This window comes from Callorhinus ursinus, unplaced genomic scaffold, assembly GCF_003265705.2.
Source record: "Callorhinus ursinus isolate GAN/ISIS: 27379988/994484 unplaced genomic scaffold, GSC_fseal_2.0 scaffold126, whole genome shotgun sequence".
NCBI lineage: Eukaryota > Metazoa > Chordata > Mammalia > Carnivora > Otariidae > Callorhinus > Callorhinus ursinus.
The window spans coordinates 94,549-117,327 of NW_027397188.1; the positions used below are offsets into that span (position 1 = coordinate 94,549).

The 22,779-nt window shown below is 62.2% G+C and overlaps 1 protein-coding gene and 1 long non-coding RNA gene across 16 annotated transcripts in view; both read left to right on the forward strand.

The window, feature by feature from the left end:
* The window catches only part of KCNT1 (potassium sodium-activated channel subfamily T member 1), a 63,603-nt gene that overhangs the window by 2,000 nt on the left and 38,824 nt on the right, over window positions 1–22,779 (forward strand). For 10 of the 14 annotated variants that reach the window (XR_012377250.1, XM_073890067.1, XM_073890070.1 and 7 more), the window contains exon 1: window positions 21,989–22,698. Coding sequence is in view for 13 of the 14 variants with exons in the window: in XM_073890067.1 (XP_073746168.1) it covers window positions 22,007–22,698 (692 nt within the window). In the remaining variant the exon portion in view is untranslated. Of the gene's footprint in view, window positions 1–9,027; window positions 9,187–21,840; window positions 21,961–21,988; window positions 22,699–22,779 lie in introns of those variants that run through there. The other 4 variants (XM_073890081.1, XM_073890071.1, XM_073890082.1 and 1 more) reach the window with 2 other exon arrangements.
* On the forward strand, window positions 15,899–21,632 carry LOC112814583 (uncharacterized). 2 transcript variants are annotated; one of them, XR_003205809.2, is made up of 4 exons: window positions 15,899–16,701; window positions 16,733–20,126; window positions 20,357–21,205; window positions 21,555–21,632. It is a non-coding gene; the product is annotated as an uncharacterized lncRNA (long non-coding RNA). The 2 variants fall into 2 exon arrangements; XR_012377253.1 differs by having other exon boundaries at window positions 16,733–21,205.

Below are 22,779 nucleotides of genomic sequence, written 5' to 3' on the forward strand. Positions count from 1 at the left end.
TGCCTTCTGCCAGGAGCGTCTGCAGAGCAGCTCAGAAAGACAGAGGTGAGCAAGAAGGAGACAGAGGTGGAGGTAGCCACTGGGAGCTGTGCTTCTGTCAGAGGGCAGGTCGGGCGTGACCTGTGTCCTCACGTCCCGCTGCGCCACGGCCTCTGAGTGTGCTGGTCTGTCCGCCAGCCACTTGTCCACACATCCGGGTCTGAGTGACCTGTGGAGTGGCCGAGGTCGGGCTCTGTGGCTGTGCCTTTCCCTCCCCACGGAGGGTTAGTGACTAAGTGTGAATTCTTTCACGAGGTTTCTCCCCGGGCTCCTGGAGGATGCAGGGGTTTGCAGGCTGGTCCGGAGCACTGCCTGCCTTTACCAGAGAGGCCCCCGGGATTTCTGCCCTGGGAACGTCTGCCTGGGTGTGTCTGGAGCCTTGTGGGTGAAGCGGGCTACTGGGCAGGTGTGTGCGTGCCTGAGTGTGTGTGTGTGCGCGTGTGCATGTGTGCACACACGCACATTCCAGTAGGAGAGCGGGACAGGGCGGGGGCACCTGGAGTGTGGAGGAGGGCCCTGCCCGCTGCTGGAGGGGCGGGGGAACGATGGGGGCGCACGGGAGTCTCTGGGGGGAGCTCTGAAATGGGTGTTGGCTCAGGAGCAGCACCTGATTAGCCAGGCATTTTTAAAGCTGTCTCGGGAACTCTTTCGGACCTTGTGTGTGTGGGTGTTCTCCTCCACACGTTCACCCGAAATCTCTTGCCGCCTGTGGAGCCAGGGGCCTTGCCTAGGAGGTGAGGCTCGAACTAGATTCCGGTGAGTTCAAAACGTTTGCAGGGGATGGAGGCGGGGCTGAGCCAGCTCCCCGGACTGGGGTCCCTGAGAGGCCTTCTGGAGAAGTCGGCTGTGTCGTCTGGACCTTCCTCTGTGCTGTCGCTCTGGGCTGTTCTGTGTGGGGCAGTGAGGTCTGGAGGCCTTTGGACAGGCCAGCCACCCTAGGCGCCAGTCTGGCCCGCGATATTGCCGGACGCGCTGACAGTGACTGGGCCGGGGCTCCTTGCCGGGGGCCTCAGCTGGTGCTGGTCTCCTGAAAGGAAGGGCAGCCACCATGTCCTTGCTAGTGCAGGGGACCCAGCTCCGGGCTGCTGGGCGGCCGCAGGGAGGGGCCGTGGCCGGGACCCGAGCAGCGTGTGAGGTGGTGGTGTCCGCTGCACCCCCCCCGCCCGTGGCTGAGGCACAAGGGCTGGCGTCCTGGGGTGCTCTTCTTGTCAGCTTTGTCCCTGCCGAGCCGCTGGAGCCATCACGGAGGGACGGAGCATGAACTCCTGTTTCTCCCCAGGGGTCAGGGCCGGAAGCAGGTGGGGGAGCAGGTGGAGTTCGGTCTCTGCGGGGGCACCTGTAATCGCTGGGCTGGGTGGTGCGGGGCCAGCAGCTGAGGGCCTGGGGGACCTGGGGGCCTGAAGAGGTCCTCCCTGACCCTGTGGGTCGTGGGGGCGGCAGGGCTCGGGGAAGTCAAACAACCTGTCTACCGCCGGGCCAGATGACAGCCCACTCTCCTGACTGCGCCTGTGGGGACCCTGGCCACAGCTTGGGGCTTGTGTCTGCAGTGACAGCACAGCTCTAGGCCGGCAGGACTGACAGCCTGGCACAGAATTCCTGTGGGGGCCCTTACAGTGTTGGTGGGGACGTGACCCTGGAGGCATTGGCAGGACTCAGGGAACAGAGGGCAGGGGAGCCAGCCAGAGAGTTGGGTTCTCTTGGATGCCGAGAGCACAAGGCTCTAAGAACCAAGGATCTGCCAGGAGTAAGGTGTGACATGTGGGCAGTGACATCCCCACCTGAGGGTGTTTCCAGATGAGGACACCTTTGCAGGTCATGCCAGCCTTCAGGGGCATGCAGTGTGGCCAGCTCTGCAGGCTGAGCAGGGGCCTGGCAGGCGTAGAAGGGGCAGCCCTTCTCTAGGGGGAGCCCCCATGCCCTGCCGTGACAGAGGGGATGCCGCATTGCCACCTCAGGCTGGCTGTCCTGACAGGTTCCTGAGGGCCCCCCACATCCTGTGTGTCCAGCTGGAGGGGCAGGTAGTTGGGCATCTTCAGCCAGAGGACGGGATGCAGCTTACGGGCAGGACCAACTAAGGATCGTGGGCACCCAGGGAGTGAGTGCTAGGCCTTGCCATCTGGACACGGACCTACTGCCTGACCCTGAGTGACCAGGCATGCTAGGTCCTTCTAGGGGTGTGCAACGGGGGGCTTTCTTGAGAGGTAGGTCCAAGCCCAGGTGGGCGGGCAGAGTGGGAACTGCAAATCCCCGTGGCTTCTGCCTCCCCCTGCATCCTCGCGGGTGGACCTCAGGCTCAGGGAAGGCCAGTGGTGGGGACAGGGCTCTGGGCCCGAGACCCTGCGTCCACACCACTACCAGGTCCTTCCTGCCTGCCCTCTGGGTGTGCTCGATGTATGGAGAAAGCTACTGTGAAGTGTCTGTTTGGATGACTCTCCAGTTTCAATTCAGTTCAACGATGCGTTCTGAGCTTTCACTTTGGAACTTGACGCATCCGGGAGACGGTGGGGAGGAGCCGTCCACGGCATTGACTCAGAACCCCCACCCCTGAGGAGAGAGGGTGGACATTCCCCAGAGATGCCTGCCGGCCTGCTGCTGAACAACTCGAACAGCTCCAGCTTTTTAATTATTGTGCAAAGGAAGCACTTAGCTTTTTTGTTGTGGTCAGCAGAGAGATGCGGCTTTCCACTTCCCTGGGCACCAAGCCTGGCTCTCCACTGCCCCCTCTCCACCCGACGATGCTGCAGTGTCTTCAGGGCTCTCCTGCGTGCTGAGCAGGGATGCACGGGGCTGTCCTCACACCTCGTAGCTGTGTGCACAGACATACTCACACATGCGTGCATACATGCATGCACGCATCTTTCATCCCCAATTCCTCTGACAAACGTAGCTCTCCAGGCTCCTTGGGAATTCTGAATTGAGTGTGAGCCATGGAGGGACACATCGTAGGAGAGAGACCGTGTCCTTTAGCCAGAGGAGCTGCCACTCACCACAGGCCCTGGGACAGTCCCTTTGAGCACTGTAAGCAATCAGGACCCCTATAAGGGCCCTGGGGGAAGAAGGAATGTTTTTCCAGGATGCCACGTGCCCGATGTGAGGAGCAGGGCACTTCTCCGCAGAGGCCTGCCCAGAGGTGGGCCCAGGATGAGGGCGAGGGGACTGGGGCTCCGGCCTGGGGATGCTGGGGGCAGGGGTGGTCCTGGCCTCCTGGCCTCCTGGCCTCCAGTAACAAGTCTCCTGTGACGTGGGCTCTTCATGTGACATTGTGGGCGAGACGTGGCCACCAGCTGCCACGCCTACACTGAGGTCACCACACAGTGGGGACAAGCCGTGCATGGCCTGCAAGCTGGGGGCCCAGAGAAAACGTCCTCTCGGGAGGTTCTTCAGGAGTGGAGTTGTCCTGTCTTCAGCATGGGAGTCCCCAAAAGGGCAAAGGCTCTGGGCAGGACAGCCCTGCTGTTTCATCAAAGCTGGTGCATGGCTCCTAGTGGCTTCTCTCGTGTCCACGAGGCGCACACAGGCACGAAAGACCACTGCACGCCCTCCCCGCTCTGGACATTCTCAGACCACACGTGGCCATGTGACCGCACTCGGCTCTGTCTCCCCGACGACCAGCGAGGTGGAGAGCTTTTCCACGTATACGTTGGCCGATTTTTGTGTTCTTTGACCTGCCACGTGCCTATTCTTCGTCTTTCTGTGCCCGTGTGTCTTTCCTCCACAAACTGCGGGTGGTCCCGCAGGTGGCCCGGCTGTGATTGCTGCTGCCAGCGGCTATCCCTGGGGATCATGGTTTGGTCCTCTGCTCCATTCCTTGACGTGCTGTGGTCTTCACGTACTAGATGCCCTCTCCACGCCAGATGACTGTGCCCTGCATCCTGTTCCAATCTTCTCCTCCATGTGGGGCCTCATGTTTGCCGCAGCCTGGCCTGAGTACCTGGGTTCCAGCACCAACCCTGCCCGGCCAGGCGCACGTCCCCGTGTCCCGTCAGTGCAGGACGGTGGGGGAGAGGGGGTCCGCCGTGACTGCCACCCCCTGCACATCCCCAGGTCCCTGCTGCATGACCTTTCCCATGCCAACCCCAGGGCTCCCATGGCTGCAGCTCAGTCTGGGTAGCCACAAGACCTGTCTTGGCTCTGGTTGCACGTTTATTTTTCGGTCTGAATTTTGGAAGCAATTTGTCATATTTTGAGAAATTGACCACATGTGTTGATGGGAACTAACTGCCACTTTGGGGAATGGACTGCTGAGCCATTGGGAACATGACCTCCTCGTCCTGCTAGAGACGGCTTCCAGCCAGCGTCCGAATGCAGTGCGGTCTCCCCCGTGGTCCCGTCAGCTCCAGGGGCTCAGGTCTGTGTGGCCGCAGCGAGCGGGATCCGCCCGAGACGCTTGCCACTGTGTTATTGTTCCTGCTCCTGGCTTGTGGGATGCGCTCAGGTGGGGCCCGGTTATTAGATGCTTTCATTTGTTCTAATAGTTTCTCAGTCGATTGTCTCGGGTTTTCTAGGCGAGTGGTGGTTCTGTCCATTACAGCTGTGCACATTTCTTTTCAGCTTTGTTCTTCTCGCTCTTTTCTTTGTCTCGTGGGCCGGCCAGGACTCCCTTCATGGCGGGCAGACTGGCATCCCCATGTTGGCCTCGATTTCTGGAAGATTCCTCTTGTTAATTAAGATGGGGCTGTTTCTTCTTACATCTGATATATCAGTGGATTTTGATTCTTAACAAATGTTTTCTTCCATATCTGCCGGTGTAACCCAAATGGATTTCCTCCTTGAATTGCTTAGTAGAATGAAGTACATTGCACTTATTTTAGATAAACTCTATTTGATTTTGTCCTTGCAATGTTAATAGGCTACTGGATCCATTTGCTAACAGTTTATTCAAGCTGTTTGTACGTAGAGCCTTCAGGGAGACAGTCTAATGTCCGCGTTGGTTCTGTGTGGGTGTGATTTCAGTGACGGGTTTGGGCCAGCCTTGGGAAATAAGCAGAGGAGCTTCCAGTTCTTCCTGGGCTCTGGAGCAGTTTGACTGAGGGGGCAGACTTGAGTGTAAAACCGTTAGGGCCTGGTGCCTTTGGTGGGCGGAGCAGGTCTTTGACTATTTACCTTCCCATAGTCCTGCCGACTGACTCTTTGAGCACCAAGGGGGTGGATGCGAGCAGGACAGAGAAGCAGAAATCCCTGGTTCTCGGGAGTTCCCCTCACCACCCAAAGGCAGCAAGCACATCTGCTGCTAAATAGGAAGGCTTCAGCATCAGGCCAACCTGGCTTCCCACCCTGGTGGCCTCTTCCTAAGCTTCAGGACCTCAGTGAAGCTCCTCAGGCTCCATGAGCCCATGGGTCCTTATCTCAGATGATAGACATAGTGAGTCCTGGCTCCGTGCAGTTTGTTTTCAGGACCCATGCCACCACCCCACAGTGCTGCCGAGGCTCTCCCTCCCACGGGGTTGGAGGCTCAGGGCACATGATTACGCATGCACTGGACTGCTGAGGGGGACTTCTCTTGCTGTGCGCCAGGCTGCACACATCCACTCCCATCCCTGGCCTCTCCGGCTGGATCCCACAGGTCAGCATCACAAATCCCAGCTCCCCAAAGGGGCCTCCAGCTGACCTGGAGAGGGCAGGATGGGGGGGTTGGCCATCCCAGGGACGCTTGGGGTCAGAGCCTTTATCCCCCGGAACTTGGCCAAATACTGGCCAGCCAGTCCAGAATTAAACACGGATGCAGACTAAGCCGTCTTGTGCCAGGGCTTATGCCGAATGTCTCACACTCACCTTGTTAGCCCTTTACAGCCAACCTGGGAGGGTGGAAGGCACCCTCACTTACAGATGAGGAAGCTGAGGCTCAGGGAGGGCTGGTGACTCCCCTGGGGCTCCCAGTGTGAAATGATGGGACAGGCCTGAACCACGCTCGAGTCCTTAGGACCCTCGGCTGCCACCTGGGCCTCATGCGTTTGTGTCCACGGGCCCTGAGAGTCCCCAGGAGGAGCAGGGATGCCCCCCGCCCTGCCCGGGGGCAGGGGGGATGCTCTGCCCTGGTTCCAAGGGTTGGCAGGTCCCACAGAGGGGACTCCCCATCTTGTCCTGAGGGCACGTGAGGGCTGGGCCCATGGATGCCTTCCTTGGGCCACCAGAGCACACAGTTCGTGCAGACATCAGCAGTCCTTTGGTGCGACTGTCACAGGAGATGTAAAGATAACCAGCATGGTCTCGGGCTTCCCAGACTTCCTCCCTAGCTCCCTCAGGTCAGGTGGGGAGAAGGGAACAGGAAGTACACTGTGTCTGGGCAGCCAAGCCAGGGTCCTGTTCCTGCCCCACCCGGACCACCTCAGCTGCAGCAGGGTCGGGGGAACAGCACGCCACTCCCATGTGCCCGGAAGCTCTCAGGGACACATGCCTTGGGGCTTAGGGAGAGGTCTCAACCAGACCCCAATGCCTCGGGGAGCGTGGCTCAGCCACAGGCACCTTTCCAGGAGACTCCGGGGGCCCCGGCCCTCAGCTAGCACAACAAATGGCCCTGGGCTTTCAGCTCTGCTGGGAGAACAAAGGCAGGATACCAGGGGGCCTGTGGGGTGTCCGTTCACTCATTCACATGTCCAGTGTCCCAGCGGCACCATCAGGGATGAAGGGCAGCACACCTTTATCGCCTGCCCCAGGGGTATGGGGCCAGGCCTTCCAGCTCCTGGTGCACTTCCTGTTCCCCCCCCCACCCGTGTCCCCCCTGGAAGCCCCCTGTAGCTTCCACCCTCTGAGCTCTTCCACAGACCCTGCCAGCTCTGGGCCTTGAGGCTGGGACAGAGAGAAAACCCAAAGCAGCTCACACCAGGGAAGGAATCAGGGGCAGCCATGCCTGGGGAGCCGGCAGTCTCTCGGGACTTTCAGCGAGAGAGGGGCAAAATGGAAAAGTTACAGCCCCTAGCCTCTGGCCACGTGGTTCTCCTGCCTGCCCGCGCCTCCCCACAGCCCAGCCAGCTTATGACTAAGGAAAAACATGCAGCCACACTGATGCAATTAGGAAAATGTTATTTTTCAAATGCTGCCAGATCCTCAGGGTTGACCTTGTAACCTGGGAAAATAGCACGCGGGCGTGTCAGGCCTGCGCCTGCCACTTGCAGCTTTGGCCTGGGACAGTCCTTGAGCAGCTCTGACACCTGTGGGATGGGGGTGCCGGGACCCCCCTGTTGCATGTCCAGGGGACAGGGAGCGTGGGAGGGGCCCTCGCTGGGGGCTCAGGGAACGTGCCTGCCCCTCCGGGTTTGAGGAAAGAGGAGAGTTTCTAGGCGCCCGCCCGCCTGCCCAGCACTTGCGTGGATATCGTGCTCCAGGTGAGTGCCGCTCCCAGCCTCTGGGCACAGCCTTTTCCAGCTCAGGGAGCAGAGTGTGGTCAGCAGACTCCTGTGCCTGCCTGGAGACTAAGTGCAGCCCCTGCGTCCTTCTGCACTTTCCTGCCAGTCAGGCTTTAGAACAGGGAAAGGGCCTGCTAAGGTGGAAGACACCGTCTCCCAGCTCCTTCTGCTCTCCCAGGAGGCCCAGCCCAGAACCCACTCACTCTAAAGAATCACAGCTGATGTGCTGCCCTCCTGAGGGTCTTGACTCTTAGAGGAGCCTGGTGAGGGTGAGCCCAGGAGGTGGGGGCTGCGAGGGGAGGATTCCTGCTTTCTCCCAAGCATCCCATCATGGGCTGCCTGGGAAGCAACACCAAGGGGTTAGCTGGGGCTGGACTCACCTAGAAGGCCAGCCGGTGCCAGAGGACCAGGAGTGCAGGGCGCTGGTTGAGGTCGGGAGCCTGGGTCTCTGTTTGCACATCTGTGCCACGGGGATGCGTGTCCCCAAGGTATCCCATTAAGAGATGCGCAGCTGCCCTGCTGGGTCAGGTGCCACTGTGCTGTTATGGGGTTATGGGGCTCAATGGGGCGGCTAGTGACCCTCTCGCCTGGAGAGCAGAGAGGGCTAATGTGCACAGGGCTTTGGGAGCTGCTGCCCCAGAAGGCCAGGAGCCCGGGGTGGCTCTGCTGGTACCTACCCCCACTCATATCGTGGGTAACTAGCCAAAACTCACTTCGATGTGGGGACAAGAAAGGGGCAGAAGCCCTGGAAGACACATGCTTGCTCCTCAAAAAGCTGAAGACCGCCAGGGACCCCCTCAGTTTGCCTAGTCTGGCCCCCAATCGCCTGTTCCAGCCTATCCAGGTCTCTTCAACTCAGGTGATAGGGGCAGGGGTCTCTGTGGTCTCAGAACCCTGCTGACACCGCCGAGGTCAGGTCTGGGGCGCAGAGGGACCCTGCCTGCCCCCAACGACACTCCCTCCTAGGTGCTGCTCTGAGACAAGCCACTTGGCCCCAGGGAAGCCGAGGACAAAGACCTCTTCTTAAGTCTGGTCAGGCATCCCCCTCCCCAGGAGCCTGAGGGTCTGGAAGGAGATCTTTGGGTCAAAGACAGGTGTTCTGGACCTGGAGGAAAGCTGAGCAGGCAGCCTTAGCAGAAGGATTGTGGAGGGGGCCGCTGGGAGGGCTTCATGGCCCTGAAATGGCCTTGACAAACCTTCCCCTGTGTGCTCTGGAGTGAGCCCCAGGCAGGTGTCATGCATCCCAGCAGCCACAGGCCTGGCAGGCAGGGTGGGGCTGCTGGGGGCAGGCCAGCGAGGGTGGGAGGCCTGCACTGAGTGACTGGGCCCTGCAGGAGGCAGGTCTGGGGAGAGAGGGGGGACTGTGGGGTGCAGCCAGAGTAGGGGGGTGCTGCTCTGGGCTGATCAGGCAGGGGTCTTTGGAAGGGGAGGGGGATGCAGGGGGGAGGGGCAGTGGGTGCAGGGGGGGAGGGCTGTACCTGTGCGTGGCTGACCCAGCTGGCGGGGGGGGGGGGGGGGACTTGGGAATGCCGACCGGGGATGGCTCTCAGCTGACCCCGCGGGCGGGGGTCTGCGGGAGGCGGGGCTGTGGGGGCGCGGGTGCAGCGCGGGCGCGGGCTGAGGGGGCGCTGGTGTGTGCCCGCAGGCAGCCCAGCGGCGAGGACGGCGGCCACGAGGACGGCGTGCGCCCGGACACCGCCGGCTTCAAGATGAGCGACCTGGACACGGAGGTGCTGCCCTTGCCACCGCGGTACCGCTTCAGGGACCTGCTGCTGGGAGACCAGTCCTTCCAGAACGACGACAGGTAGGGGCGGGGGTCGCCGCGTTCTCAGAGCTGTCCGCGGTGCTGAAGGCCAGTGCGCCGCCCGCTGCCCTTCAACTTTCCCGGGTTTCCTGGGCTTCCGGGCGGGGGAAGTTTCGGCGGGGGGCTGGGCGAGGGGGGAAGCGTCTTCCTTCCGGGAAGGGGCCCGGGGGATGGGACGGGGAGCTCTGTGCTGGGGGGTCCTCCCAAAGACCGCTCCCTGGGCCTGGCCTCCCCAAGCATGCGGCGGCCCCCAGCCCCACTGAAAGCTCTGCTGATTTGGGGGACAAGGCCAGGGCCGGAAGCAAGCCCGTGGCGGAGCCCGGGAGTCTCGCTGAAGGCTGGTGTCCTCCAGACTCTGGCTGGGGCCATTTATTCTTAGCTGAGGGAGTGTTTTTCAAGCTTCTGTCGTGGTTCCTTACCGAGGGTGACAATGTTCCCTCACCTCAGATTGTCCTGGCTGGAGAAAAGCAAAAGTGTATTTGGGTAAGAGACCAGCAGAACCAGCTCTTGGGAATAATTCATATGCAAAGGAAGCTGGCAGGAAGCTGGAAGAAATGTTGCTTTTCTCTGCCTTTTCCCCAAATAGCTGTCTTGGGTAAACACCCGGCACTTAAGCTCTGTCAGCCTCAGGGGAGGTGCTTTTCCGCCCGCCAGGGAACCAGGGAAGGCGAGTGCAGGGGCTCAGCGGGGCCAGAGCCTGTGGGGCTTGGGAAGGAGCCGGTTCTCCTTGCCTTGTGTGCTGAGCAGCCCTCAGTGGCCCTGGGCACCTGGAGGTTCTTCCCCACCCAGCCCGAGACTGGCTGGGCCGAGGTCCAGTGGCCCCCACCTACAGTGCAGTGGTTCCCATCGGCACATGGCGCACGCTGGTTGAAATGGTTGGGAAGCAGCCTGAGCCCTCGGGATGATCCTTTGCTGAAGCTGCAGCTGGTAAAAGTCACATTTGTGAACGAGGTCAGTGCGTAAGGACGGTGAGGAGCTGCCGAAGCTTGTGGAAAGGGATTTCAAGACCGCTGTGCCCACCTCCCAAAGCAGAGCATCCTACCAGACCCCACCATGTCTGCTTGCGTTCGAATCGGGAGGAGAGCTGAGCTCACAGCGCTTGCCCGCCCACAGTTGAGGTTGCGAGTTCAGCAGAGGGGCGTTCTGAACCCTACTTCCTGTTGTCGGACTGCGAGTTTTAATAATAAGTAAGCCCCACCGAGAGCACATGCCGGAAAAGAGTGTCACCTCACTCTGGGGAGGCAGAGGGCTCAGGAAGATCCTGTGTGTGGCCGGGGCCCTCCTGCCCTCCTGGAAGGCAGGGCAGGGCTGGGGCTTTCCTGAGTCGAACCCGTGTGCTGAGCATCTTCTAAGGCAGCACCAGCCCCTCAGCGCCTACTCCCCTGGGACTCGGGAAAGTCTTGCGAACAGCAGCCCCAGAGATTTTTCCAATGTGGGCAGGAATGGCGTCTGTCGCCCCGAGTAGGCCCGGGGCCTCGGGATGTGCTGATAAATGCCAGTGTCAGCAGTTGATATAATTAGAGCTACACATTGCTCTGCTTTCAGGAGTGGATGGCAGAGGTCTTCTCCCTGCTCACCCCAGAGAGGAGGCACGGGGCCTGGGTGGAGGTGGCTGGCCCTTGGAGGGTCCAAGGGGCTCCCAGGTTGGGAGGGGGGCGCTGCTGGTTTGCAATCTCCAGCCGGGTTCCAGGTGATGCTACGCCTGCTCGCCTGGGGGCCGGAGGGGAGCCTGTGAGGCTCGGTGCTGGCTGCCCAGGGTTCGAGGAGCAGCCAGCTGGGGAGAGCCTTTTTTCTATCCCCTGCCAGACACTGTACCAGGAGCCCAGTCAGAAGAGCTTCTCTGTTTTCAAACCTCTTTGGCTCAGGTGTGGCCTTGTCCCTCTCATGAACCCCTCATGCTCCCAGGCTGTGCTGCTGGGTCTTACTGGGGCCAGCAGAGCTGGAAACAGGGATGGTGTCGGGGGCAGGGCAGCTGAGATCACCGGAGACCCCTATCCCCAAGACGCACACAGAGGGAGGCGCAGCCTGGGCTCTGAGCTGATACCCCAAGCTCAGGGAGGAGGAGCCAGGGGAAGCCTGACTGTTGGAGTTCCCCTCCTGGATGCCTGTGACATGGGCCCCCAGAGCCTCTGCCCCAGTCCCCTTCTCATCCTCAGTGCCTGTGCCCCCCCCCATCACTGATTCCCAAAGTGGAGGATGGAGGCAGGCTTCTGCCCAGCTTGGCAGGACCCCTTCTGCATGTATAGACACCTTGTAAGGATGTTTCAGGGGGCAGGGGGCTGGCATGGGGTCCTGGGGCTGCAGGCTGTCCCCATGCACCATGAGGCTGGGGGCTCGGGAGGACCCCACACACCATCAGCAGCATTATCCTGGAGCCCTTCCCCCCCAACCCTCCCCCTGCAGCCCCCAGGCACCAGGGCAGGCTCCGTGGGGTGAGCGGGGGTGCTGCTGCCCTGACTCTTGGCAGGCTGTGAGTGGGCGGGCAGGGCTGTGGGCTTCCTGCTCTCTGGAGAAATAAAGCCACCAGCAATGAGTCATTGCAGCCTCACGCGCTGTGGCCTTGGAGGGTGGGAGGGACTCGGCCCACGTGGGCCAAGGAGGCTGCTTCGGCCCCTCCTGGGGGGGCCGGGCCGGAGAGAAGGGCAGAGCCAGAGCTCACAGACCTTCCAGGGGCAGCTGAGGTCTCGGGGCGACCTTCACCACTGCCCGTTGGGGCCAGGCCTTGGGGTCCCAGGGAGCAGGGCTCTCCGCAGAAGTGCACCTGGGCCGTGCAAGGCCTGGGGCTCAGGACTCCCTGCCCCACCTCAGGGCAGCTCCCTGGCCCTGTGCACAGGAGCCCAGGAGCCCAGGAGCCCAGGAGCCCAGGAGCCCAGGAGCGGCTCAAGGAGGCCCTGCCCCCCTCCCCCCACCTCCACAGCTGACTGTCCTGTGCACCTGGGCACCTGAGCACGTGGCACCATGGTCCTGGGGGGACAGACTTAGGGGTCTGAGGGTCTGCTTCACAGCTGGAGGCTGCAGGGCCCCTCCAGCCGTGAACCCTCCTCCTGGAAGGGCTGCTGACAGCTCCAGTCACCCCGCAAACTGGCACTGTGATGAGACATCGACACAGGTGGGGGCTTTTGTCATCCTAAGTCTTTCTCCACCTTCTCCTGTAACACAGATGGGAGGCTTTCAGCCCCGCGCACCCCCAGGCTCAGGAAGATGCAGGTGGGCTCTGTGCCCTGAGGTACAGGGGGACACGAGGACACCACCGCCTTGTCCCCTGCAAGGAGCAGAATTGTGGGAAAGGCTGGGGTGGGGAGAGCCTCAGGTGAGGACAAAGGACCTGGAATGTGGCCACCCCCTGGCCTGCACGCCCCGGACCACCTGCCTCCCACAGCTGCCTGCCACGCCAGGAGCCAGCCCAGCGGGGCAACAGGGGGACGGACAGTTGGAGACGGTGTCAGGGCCGGCGCCCTCCCCTCTCCCCAGGCATCTGAGCGGAGGGTGGGTGGACCCTTAGAAGCATCCAGGGGTCAAGGCTCTCGGGGACTCTGGGGTTTGGCGGGGGAGCACCGGCCTGCTGCAAGAAGAACGCAGAGGCCAGGCCTCCGGGGTCAGAAAGACACCCAGAAGGACCCCATTTGGCTGTTTGCCTTCACTCCTCTGACAAGAGCACGGAGCCTGACTTGTTTCTGTGGCATTGAGCAATATGCCAAATATTATTTCACACAACAAGCTGGGAAGCGGGAAGATAGGCAGTCCTGCGCTGCGGGGGCATGGTGGGGCAGGGCCTCGAGCACAGACCCCTGCCAGCCCAGCAGGGGGGTGACTGACAGCCGTGGCCCCTGGGGCAAGGACTCCTCAGCTCTCGGTCCACTGGGGACCCTCAAACCCGGACTGGGTGCAGGGAGGAGCGAGCAGGGCTGGGGTCTCTGCAGGAGGCATGCCCCTCCCTATGGCCCCCCTCCCTCCACTGAGCAGAAGGGGATCAGGCCCCCCAGCAGTAGGGGGTCTCGGGAACAGTGCTGCCCTCAGGGCCACTCAGCTGTAACTGTTAATAGGTGGGTGTTACCAAGCCTCACCAGAGATGCCACCAAGCTCAGACGTAGCTCGGTGTGGCAGGGTTAGACCCCGACAGCCTGCCCTTCCCCTCTCTTCCTCCACCCAGGGCTCCAGCAGATGTGGGACGAGGGCCTCCTGTAGATGTGCAGGGTTCAGAGGGGGATGCTATCCTTGCTCACTGGCACAAGACCCAGGACCCTCCCGAGAGCCCCAGAGGGCAAGTGCCGGCGGGGATCTCTCCTTTGGAGGGGTGTTCAGGGAAGATCGGAGGCTGTGAGGGAAGCCATGGGGACAACAGTCTGGCCCGAGTCTTGCACGTGGGGGTTCCCTGCGGACTGATGAGCATAGAGGGCCCTGTCACGGTAGAGGGTGACCATGGACCGTGGACGTGCCCCCACCTGCGCCTGCCAGGCTCAACGAGCGGTTGGCTTGGCACCAGAGGAGCTCACTGCTTCACCTGGGTCCTCCCTGCGTGGGGCGGCTGGACGCAGGCCTCCTGGGGCCGGCCTTCTGCTCTGTGCCTTGACTCATGGGTGGGGCTGGGCCGGTGGCCCCAGTAGTCAGGGTGGGACAAGGTGGGACCCCAGCTCTGCCCCAGCACCTTCTCCCTGCCCTGCCCTGGCTAGTGGCCTGTGTCCATTGCAAACCCACAGGCCTCGGAGGACACAGCTAGCCGGGGAAATAGCCAGGGCCCAGGCTGGTGGGGGCCCAGGCCAGGTTGAGGGTCTCTTGCCACCTTCACCTCCTGCACAATAGGATTGGTCCGGGCAGGGGCGGGGCATGGGGTTAAAGCCAAAGCCTTCATCTGCCCCTAGAGACCCTGTTCATCCAGAGCAGCCACACCTGCATATTCCGTCACCCCCTGGGGCAGCTGTTTCTGCCCCCTGGGCACCAGCCTGCTGACACACTGGCCTCTTTGATGGACTCCCAGTCTGCCTCCCTCCTTCCCTGGCTCAGACCCAAAATCCCTGTGCTTGCTGCAGCTCTATCCCGTCTGAACCCTGAGGCCCTTCTGCCCCCACGCACGGTCTGGGCGGTTTCTGGCTTTATGCCGTCAGAGCGTGGCCAGGGTGCTGGCGTGTGGGCCCCAGGAGCTGATGCTGGACGCCACGAGGCTGCTTCTCCCGGGGATCTGTCTGGGACTAGCTTCTGCGCTGCCTATGTGATCGAATCAAGGAAAAGCCTGGGGTTGGTGCCAGGTTCTGGCAAATTCCAGGAGCTGCAGGGAGCTTTAAGGGAGTAAAATTTGTGATTTTTCCAGTCACCTTTGGGGTCCAGGGCTCATCGCCTGCGTCTCCCTCACTGCACTGTGAGCAGGCCTGGGCTATCTGATTCTGTTCCCCGTGTCACCTGAGGTCCCCCACAGGGAACAAGGGCCTGAGAGGTGGCCAGGGTGGGTAGAGAGAAGGGCAGGTGACCCCTGTGGAAGCTGAGCTCCTGGGGGCTAGGTGGTGCCTTCCTCCAAGTGGGGGTTCTGGGGACTGGGGCCCCCCAGCCCAGGAAGGTTTGCAGCAGGCAGGTGGAGAGTAAAGGGACAACAGAGGGACAAGAGAAGCAGGTAGAGGTGGAGGGGTGCAGGCATGCATGTGCCAAGGTGGGTCAGCGGGGCCCTGGGCCCTGCGTGTGTATTTGTAGACTGGGCACACCGCTCCATCTTCTGGGAGCCGGTGGGGGGGGCCTCAGTCCATGTGCCGGCACTCCTGGCCCCCCTGCCCTTGCCCGGAGGTGTCTGGGAGTCCCCAAGATGGGGAACTGGGTGTCCCCCGGGAGCCGTGCTCCCCATCCTGGCCCTGGGCTCTGCAGGGCAGCGTGCACCTTGGCGTCTAAGCCTGCATCTAGAGACGTGTGTGCCTGACTCAGAATTCAGTTTCTCCTGAATTAGTGCAGAGTACGGCACGGACCCCCAGCAAGGGGGCAGCCAGGATCCTCCAGGATCACGAAAACCGTGATCAGTTTTGGTTTCCAAATCGTAATTCCCTTTGGTGCCTGATGCGCTTCCCATGACGTACCGCTTAGTGCTGTTAACTGTATCATGGGTGGACCATCCCGCCTCACACCCATCCGGAACGAAGCGGGGAGGCGGTAGCGTTCAGGCCGTGCCACAGTCAGCTCAGGCTGCGTAACAAAACACCGTAGACCAGGCAGCTTAAGTTAACAGACCCTGATCTCTCAGCATTCTGGCGGCTGGAGGTCTGAAGTCAGGATGCCAGCAGAGTGGGGTCCTGCTGACGGCCCCCGTTCCAGTTTACAGCCACCTTCTCATGGTGTCTTCATGTGATGGATAGACAGAGGGAGCTCTGTGACCTTAGCTAACCCCAGTCACCCCCAGGGTCCTCCCAACAGCATCACACTGGGGGCTAGAGCTTCAGCATAGGAAGCTGGGGGGACACACATGTATTCAGCCCATGGCAGGCTTAGGGCAGTGAGTTAAACACTACGAAGGCAGTGGCAGGGATTAAGCTGCTTTGACTTCACATCCCTTTTTTTTTTTTTTTAAGATTTATTTATTTATTTATTTGAGAGAGAGAATGAGAGAGAGCATGAGACGGGGGAGGGTCCGAGGGAGAAGCAGACTCCCCCTGAGCAGGGAGCCCGATGCGGGACTCGATCCCGGGACTCCAGGATCGTGACCTGAGCCGAAGGCAGACGCTCAACCGACTGAGCTGTGGGGGCCCTGCATCCTTCGTGACCTTGACCCCCATGAGAGCCCAGGAAGGAGGCTGCTCTGCAGGCAGGGAACACCGCTCCCATGGGGCAGCAGGGCGCAGGCAGAAGGTGTTTGCACTGGGCAGGGGGCTGGGGCCTGGTGCAGGTGTGTAGGGGGAGTCTGAGAGGACAGAAGGAGACGCCCCCAGCTCCTCCCCACAGCTGTCTGCTGGGCAGGGGCAGCCCCCCCAACCTGGCAAGGCCCTGGCCAACCCCCACTGTGTCTCTGCCTTTTCTAGGGGTGGGAGTCCCTTCTGGGAGCTGAGCTGGCTGCACCCTCACCCCCTGGGGGCCCACATGCTGGCTCCTTCCCTCCTCCCTACCCCTAGTCCAGCCTCACTGGGCTCCTCGGCCTCCCTCAGGGGGCCGGAGAAGCTGAGGTGAGGTCACCTGTGGAAAGCTCCCTCATCCAGCCCCTGGAGAGTCCCAGGCCCTGGAGAGGCATGCCCTGCCCCTGCCCCACCCAGCTAACTAGCAGCCGATTGTCTCTGTGTGTCTGCCTCTCTGGCCAGTCTGTCCTTGGTTCCTGGGGCCCCTTCCAGAGCAATTAACCAGGGCCCAGGAGCAGGGAGAAGACCCCAGCCCTGTGTCCCCTTCTGGAGGGGAGCGTGGCCAAGGATTCTAGCCGAGCCTGGCAGTGGCTATGATGCCCGTGAGGGGAGATGTGGCCCCACGGCCGGGCAGTGGCCCCCACAGTGTCGGCACCCCCGCGTGCCAGCCCTGTCACATCCCTCCGGACCCTCTGGGTGGGAGTGGGGCACACAGGCAGGCTGTGGGAGCTGCCCCAGGAAGACAGGCAGGCAGGGCCCAGGACCCCTCTCAGATGGGCTGAACGATAGTCCTCCAAAGATGTCCACTTCCTAATCCCTGGGCCCTGTGAACGTGGCCTTGGATGGCAGAGACTTTGCAGATGGGACCAAAGTAAGGATTTTAAGATGGGGAGCGTACCCTGGTGGCCCTAAGTGCTGTGACAGGTGTCCTCCTAAGAAGGAGGCAAAGAATGTTGAAGTGGTAAATTTCATCATGTATGTTTTTCCACAAAATGAAAAAAGAGAGAGACGGAGAGATTTTACACAGAGGAGCTCGTGTGAGGACAGAGGCCGGGGTCAGAGGGATGTGGCCACAAGCCAAGGGACACTGGAGCCTCCAGGGGGCACAGCCCCGCGGTACCTGGGTTTCAGCCCAGCGGTACTGACCATGGGCTTCGGGGCTCAGAACTGGAGGGAACGGTCCCCGTTACGGCCGCCATGGGACACTGGAATGCACAGAATTAGTGGGGGACAGTGTCCATCGGGAGAAATCACCCTGTTTCTGTCTGGGGTGTGCCCGCTGTCAAGCAGCCCAGGCACCCAGGCCAGCCCCACCCTGGGAAGCGACTGTCACCTGGAAGCACATTCCCAGTGGCATTTACGGGGCCTCCCCGAGACTCACGCTGCATGCTGGGGGGCCCCTGGTGGTGCCCAGGGATTTCCGGAGGGCATGGAGGGGAGTGAGGGGCCAGTGTGGTCTGGGGAGGGGAGCCACAGCAGCCTGGCCACGGGAGAGTTCGCCCCTTGTAGCTGCTTTGCTCAGACCAGGAGCACTGTGTCCCGGATCCATGGACTCTTCGTGATCCAGAATGGTTCCCACCTGGTGTGGCCCCCCAAGTTCCCCACGGCTGCCCAGGACCGTGAATATGACAAGACGTCACACCTGGGTTTACGACACATGACCCGGGGTTGGCAGCTGAACTTGGTCTCTCCGAAAATCACGTGTTGGGGTTCCAACCCCCCAGTGCCTCAGAAGGTGGCCTTGTGTGGAAGTGGGGTCATGACAGGTCATGAGGTCATCAAGGGGGCCCCTGCTCCCACATGACTGGCGCCCTTTTATAAAGTGGAATTTGGAGGCAGGCAGAGAGGACGTCCCCCGGCCAGGCAAGGAGATCCAGCCCCACCAGCCCCCGCAGCCTGGGATGTCCAGCCTCCGGGATGGGAGACCCATGTTCCCCTCGTTCGAGCTGCCCTATCAGCGCTGCTTCCTTGCTCGGCAGAGGGATTCTGCCTTATAATTAAGGAGACTACATCCACGACCTCTGAGTCAATCAGAAGGAGAGTCTCTGGGTGGGCCCCGTCTTGCGCACGAGCCCTTTGAAAGCAGGACATTTTCTCTGGCAGGACGCCGAGGAGGAGGAGGTTTGGGGCCTGGGGCCTCTGGCACACCCTGCCTGGTGTTACAGACGGGGGGCCGCAAGCCGAGCAGCGAGGCAGCCCTTAGGAACAGAGTAGATGGCAGCCAGCAGGAACAGGGCCCGGCCCACCACCGCGGGGGTCTGGATGAGCTGCAGGCGAGAGCCCAGCCCCACTGACGCAGCCGCAGCCTCGTGAGCCCCCCGGGGACAGACGGAGCCAGGCTGCGCTCGGACTTGCACTCACAGCACCGTGTGGGGTGAGGCGTTGCCTGCAGCAGCGAAGTCAGTGGCGGCTTGTTATGCAGCAAAGGCAGCTGATACGTGAGGCCTCTCCTACGGGAGTCCCGTTGTCCACGTGCGTCCAGCTGCTCCTTCCAGGGCGCCTCAGCCCGTCCCTCTGCCTCTAATTTCCTCACACGCTGGCTCTTGGGTCCGAAGGCCCCGTGGACCGAACACGAAGAACTTGGGTGAGAGAACTTTTTAGGTGACACTGTGGTCACCATGTGGCCTTGTGGGCTGGTTGTCCCTCCACTGCCATAGCTGGGTTAGGGCCGGCCGCGCAGCCCTGCTCCGGTGCCCCGTGTGGACCCCGCGTGCGTCTAAGGACTGTGGCCCCAGGAGCATCCTCGTGGGACCCTGCCACCTGCCTTGTCTGCATCTCGGTTAGCCACGCTCTTCTGCAAGGGCTGCTTCTCCCCGTGGAGGGGAGCCGGGCGCACACCCTGTCACGTAACTGCTGCTGAAAACGCAGGAAAACGCGCGCCGTCCTCTCTCTCTAATCACCAGTTTCGGGAGCAAGGCACGTGTCCTGGCAGCCTCAGCCCTGACCCCCGCGGGGCTGCTTCTCTGAGCCTCCTTGTGGGTACGAGGTATTCAGCTGTGGAGTCACAGAGATTCAGCAGTGTCCCCCAGCACGCCCACACCCCAGTCCCCGGTACCTGGGGTGCGTCACCTCTGCTGGTAAGAGGGACTTCGCGGACGTGATGAGGTGCAGGCTCTTGACGGGGGCTCCTGGATCGTCGCAGTGGCCCCATGGTGTCATAGGGTCCTCGGAGAAGGGAGGGGGAGGGACTGAAGCCGAGGTCAGAGCAGCGTGAGGACGGGACCCCGAGAAACTGGCGGAGGTGGGGGACTCCCCCGGAGCCTCCAGAAGGAACCAGCCCTGCCCATACTTGGATTTTGGGACTCTGGGCCCCAGGATTATGAGATGGTAAATTTGCGTTTTTCTGAGGCACTAAATTTGGGGTGATCTGTCACAGCAGCGGCAGGAAACTTCTCCACCGTGATTTAATCATTGCCCGTCCTGGTGCTCTGCTGTCCCTGCCAGGTCCAGCGAGAGCTCTTCCAGCTGGGATCTGTATCGTGCTCCCCGACTTCTCTCTATTGTGGATGATACAGATAACGCAGAATTTACCATCTTAACTGTTTTTAAGGGCACAGTTCAGGACATCTGCACATTCACGTTGTGCAGCCATCCCCAGAATGCATTCATCTTCCCAAACTAAACTGTCCCTGTGAAACACTGTCCCCTCCCTCAGCCGCAGCCCCAGCCCGCCCCCCGGGTCTGTGGGTCCGACTCCTCTGGCCTCCTGGGCGTTTCCATTCATACAGAATTGGTCCCTGTGTGCCGGGCCGGCCTCACTGGGCACCATGTCCTCCAGCTTCATCCACGTAGTAGCAGGTGTCAGGATTCCTTGCTTTGAAAGGCTGGGGGGTAGTCCGTGGTGTGGATGGGCCACCGTGGCTGCAGCATCTCGCATTCCCAGCAACAGAGCCCAGGGTTCCCATTTCTCCACGTCTGTGCCAGCACCTTTATTTTCTGTGTGTCGATAGCAGCCATCCCGGCGAGTGCGAGGTGGTATCTCGTTGTCGTTTTGACTCGCACTTCCTGGTGACTGGCAGTGTTGCGCGTCTTTCCGTGGGCTCGCTGGCCCCAGGCTGCAGCCCAGGCACCGCCCCAACCAGGCGACAGTGACCGCCGTCGGGACAGCTCCAGTTCACCTCTTCTGACGTGGGGCTGTGGGTGAGGATCCCCAGGTCCCCGCGGGTGCACACAGGGTCCTCTGGATCCTCAGGTTTGGCTTCAGAGGGTGGAGGGAGGTGCCTGTCTGGGGGTCCCCTGGCCTGCGCTCTGCCTGCTGCTTTGGTCATTCGGCACTACCTTTCACGAAGCCTCTGCGTCTCCCTGGGTTCGGGGGGCTCCTGGGCCAGCCCTCCCCCCTGTCCTCACACCGGCAGACATCCCACCTGCAGGCCTCACCTGCTCCCAGCTCCCTCTCCAGCCCAGCCGCCCCGTCCCCCACGAGACGGCGTCCGGCAGGCCCTTGAAGAGTGCCCAGAACGGATCTGGAGCCCACCGCGCCTGCTCCTCCTGTCCGCCCCATTTCCTCAGCCCTGATGGATTCCCCCGCCATCCAGTCCTCCAGAAGCCTGGCTACTTCCACCCGGCCTCTCCCCCTCTGCCCGGCCCAGGCCCTCTTGGCACAGAAGATGCAAAGTGACCACCCCCTCCGCAGGGCTGCTCTTGGTAGGGGCGGTAGGGGTGAAGCAGCGTTGGCCGCGCTTGAGAAAAGCGAGCCTGCTGTTTTCATCCGCCCCTCCCGCCGCGGCCATGGGGCTCGAGCTTGTCCGGCCCCAGTGGGAGCAGGCAGTTTGGGACACTCCTCGCGGTGTGCCACGGCCAGGGAAGGCGGCGTCTCGGGCCACTGCCCTGTGGCTGTGGGGGGGCGGTCTCTCCTCCACACACAGGGACCAGGGACCGTATACTAAACTGGATGATCATTTTCGAAATAAACCAAACCTTATGTAAGTGCTGCAGTGGCCAGCTGGAAGGGCCTCTGCCACCCACCGCATACGGAACGGCGCCGACAGTTGCCTGGTGGTCATGTCATACCGAACGCTGGAAAAACCTTCCCTCGTCACCTCTTATCCTGGACCTCAGAAGCCATCGCCACATGAGGACTGAAGGCTCTCCCAAAATCCAGAAACAGGAGAACACACGGCAGCCGCAGTGGATGGGCCAGATGTGTGGGCTTCCCTGCCGTGGACGGGACGCATTGGCCGGCGTTGCCCAGGGACTGCGAGCTCGTGTCCTGTCTGCAGGTGAAAACGCATCCCAGGGAGCCCTTCGGCTTCCCTGCCCCTCCTGGGGTGGCCAGGCGAGCGTCCCTGCCATCGGGCCCTGCTCCGTTACTGACGTGTCGCTCCGCAGGAAGGGGGACAAGGGGCGGCCATCTCCTCGCCCCCTCCCCCCAGGGCCAGGCAGGGGGCTTTGCCCACATAAACACCTCGTTCCTTGAGGGCAGATTCCTGACAGGGAACGCAGTCCAGGGAGATGCTGGGGGTTTGCTGAGACCACCGAATGGCTCTGCACCGGACCTTCCTGCCTCTCCATGTCTGGGGAGGGGCCAGGCAGGAGCTGGGGGTTCTGAGGCCCACCTTCCTCCCACAGACCATCCGTAAGCCAGACAAGCTGGAGCCGCTTGACCACTGTGGAGGACAGCCGGGCGTCTCAGCCCCTCCTGCACCCGGCAGGCTCCAGCCGGAGCCTCAGCACCCCCAGCACCCACACCTGCCTGCTGTTACCCAGCTGAGCCACCTCACCTGCCGGCTCCTGGCTCCATTTCTCCCTGCCTCCATCTCCTGGGGAAGCCACCTCCTACCTCAGTGCCTCATCGCCCCACTTTGCAAAACTGACATCAGCCTTGTCTCCTCGGGCCGTTCCAGTTCACTGAGGTGACCAGAGCCGTCCCCAGCGGGGCATCGGGTGCACATGGGGCTCCACGAAGCAGCTGCTTTGTCCAAAGCAGGGCTCTTGTGCCTGGCACGGAGCCGAGCCGAGCATATGGGCACCACTTGATGAGTGCCCCCATGGACTCCCCCATAGCCCTGGGAGGGTAGGGGATGGGAGGGATGGACAGACAGACTGCACATTTCCCACCTGGCTGGGGTGGACCCACCCAACCTGAGCAGGCACCAGGGGTAGGGCCTGGAAGGTGGGCACCGCTCTGGGCAGGCCATCCGGAGCCACACCTGGCTCCCCAGGACCTGCAGGCCGCCTGGGACTTGGGCACAGGGCAGCGGAGCACCAACGCTCGTGGGCTCCAGCGGCTCCTGCCTGCGGAGGTGAGTGGCCGAGAGCCACCAGCTGTCACCGCGCCACTACTGCTCCCCTCCCCCAGCGCCGCCGTGACTGTCGTGATTCTTACTACTACTTCCGTTACAAGGCGGCCCTGGCCGCTGGGCGCCGAGACCCCTCCCGCCGGGGCTCCTCCGCGCGGGGAAAGGAAGGGGCCCGCGCATCCTGCCGTCCCCTGCCTCTCGGGGGTGCCCCCCGCCCGGCCGGGCCGATCCACTGCGGCGGCGGCGCGGGGAGCGCGGGGCGGGGCGCGGAGATGGGAGCACCGCCCCTGCCGCCTCCCGCCCGTGTGCTCCCGCAGGATGGCGCGGGCCAAGCTGCCGCGCTCGCCGTCCGAGGGCAAGGCGTGCCCGGGGGGCGCCTCGGCCGGCGCCTCGGCACCGGAGGAGCCGCACGGGCTCAGCCCGCTGCTGCCGGCCCGCGGTGGGGGCTCCGTGGGCAGCGACGTGGGCCAGAGGTAGGGGCGCGCGCCGGGGGACCCCGCGTGCCGCCGGGAGGGGCTTTGCTTCTGCCGCTCGCGTCCAGCACGGGCTCCGCT